The sequence below is a fragment of the Austrofundulus limnaeus genome, unplaced genomic scaffold, assembly GCF_001266775.1.
Source record: "Austrofundulus limnaeus strain Quisiro unplaced genomic scaffold, Austrofundulus_limnaeus-1.0 Scaffold355, whole genome shotgun sequence".
Lineage (NCBI taxonomy): Eukaryota > Metazoa > Chordata > Actinopteri > Cyprinodontiformes > Rivulidae > Austrofundulus > Austrofundulus limnaeus.
The window spans coordinates 211,993-213,902 of NW_013952757.1; the positions used below are offsets into that span (position 1 = coordinate 211,993).

Consider the following 1,910-nt stretch of genomic DNA (forward strand, 5'->3'; position numbering starts at 1 on the left):
GATGAGAGAAGACAGAGGAGCTGCTTCAGCAGCTCTCCTCCTGTCTGAGCGTGCAGCGCGTTCTCTGAGGGACAGTGCACAGGAGTGCTGCGGGCGCGCAGGCTTAAAAGCCTGAATTTTGCCTGAAACTCTCAGACTGAAGAAGTCTCTTGGAGGAGAGACGAAACGTTTCATTAGAGAAGAACCCGTCCAGAAGACCTATACAATTTTTTTCTTTTTGATTTTTTACCTGGATTACTGTGATGCATCAGGACACTTACATGTAAATTTTACCATTTAGCCACATTTACATTTAACTTTTACATTTTACATTTAGATTGTGTGTGGTGAAGGGAGGGTATGAGGGCAATATTATCATTAATAATATTAATACTGTTGCCATTATAGTTGTATACACTTAATAAGAAGTGCAACCAAGGGCGACAGATGGAGCATAAAAAAAGCGGGTTCGACAGGGGCACTTGATGGTCTGGAGGGAAAAGGGCAGGTGCTCGAGCACCACCTGATGTCTATCTGTGCACGTCCCTGCTAATGAGGCATCGTCTGTGTTTGCTGTTTTGACGATGGTCTAATCCTCCATCTCCTCTGGAGCCGGTTCTAGTCCCTGCAGATTAACCCACACACCATTTACTTCTCTGTTTCCAGTTTCTACAAGTGCAGAACTGTTTATTTGTCAGTGTATTTTCGCAGGATACAAATCTACAGTAATGCACTGTAAAAACATCTTACAGTACAAAACTGTTCATTTACAGTAAAACCACATAAAAAATTAATTGTAGCATATTGTATAAAGTTAAAATGTACACAACTCTAGTAATGTAAAACAACAGAAAACTCTTACAATAAAGTATAACAGATGCATTTTTCAAGTCTATGTCCCGTAGATTTAAGGTAAATCTGTATTTTCATCACGTAACTCTCAATAAAAACACTTGTTTAAAATAACAGATACTTCTAAAAAGTATAACAGTGAGAACGTACATGCAGGAGTACGGGCAGCGGCGTTTGTAGTAGCAGCAGTAGAACTGCCATTCCCGGTCCAGAACAGACTCAAAGTATTTGCTCTGCACACCTGCCACCAGGCCGTTGCGGGTGCATGTAGATGTCCTGCCAAAATAAAAGTCAGAATTTACACAATTACATACGTAGAGCTTCATTTACTTTCATTCAGACCTGGAACTTTGGGAAGAAAACCATTTTGATGAAAGATTTAACAGTATTTCCTTATTGGTTGAAGTCACAAACCAACCGCCAATCCAATAACACACTAAAGAGGTAAGAAAATTAGTGCAAGCTAACGCTACCTGGTAACAGCTAATTTAATGACTGTCATTTAAACAGTTTTATGTGGTGTCCACAGAAACATCAGAATATTGGAAAAAAAAGCTCAAAAAAATAATTTTTACATCCACCCAACACAGTTAAAGATACAAGCAGTTGGATCAGGAAAAAAAACTACACCTACACACAAGGTGCATGATGCAGGTGTTAAGCTGCATGTGTTTGTTTTGGTTTTCTTTAACCAATTTAAAGGTAACAAACATGACACACCAAATGTAAAAAGAAAATGTTAGAAAATATCACAAACACATTTTCATTATTTAGCTCACTTTCTGAGTTTAAATCCTAGTTTAAAATGTTCCACAAACATTTTGTTGTAGAACACAGCCTTTGCCCTCGGTGCAGGGCTTTTGTTATGATGTCATCATCCTGAGACAAAAGCAACCGCTAACGCTTGAACGCTGCTAACGCTTCCCTACAAGACATCAAACTTGAATTTGCGGCCGTTGTCTGAGCTGCACTTCAAACTGCCGGACCATAGGTACCATCTATGTTGTTTTCAATGAACACATGTTGAATTAAAAAATTTTAAATGCTATCTTTAGCAGCGTTAGCCATTGTTTTTTATA

The 1,910-nt window shown here is 38.7% G+C and overlaps 1 protein-coding gene across 1 annotated transcript in view; it reads right to left on the bottom strand.

Moving 5' to 3' along the window:
- Window positions 1-1,910, bottom strand: part of dpt (dermatopontin) — a 7,322-nt gene that overhangs the window by 1,655 nt on the left and 3,757 nt on the right. The window contains exon 2 of the mRNA XM_014023056.1: window positions 982-1,107. Coding sequence (XP_013878510.1) covers window positions 982-1,107 — 126 coding nt within the window. The remainder of the gene's footprint in view (window positions 1-981; window positions 1,108-1,910) is intronic.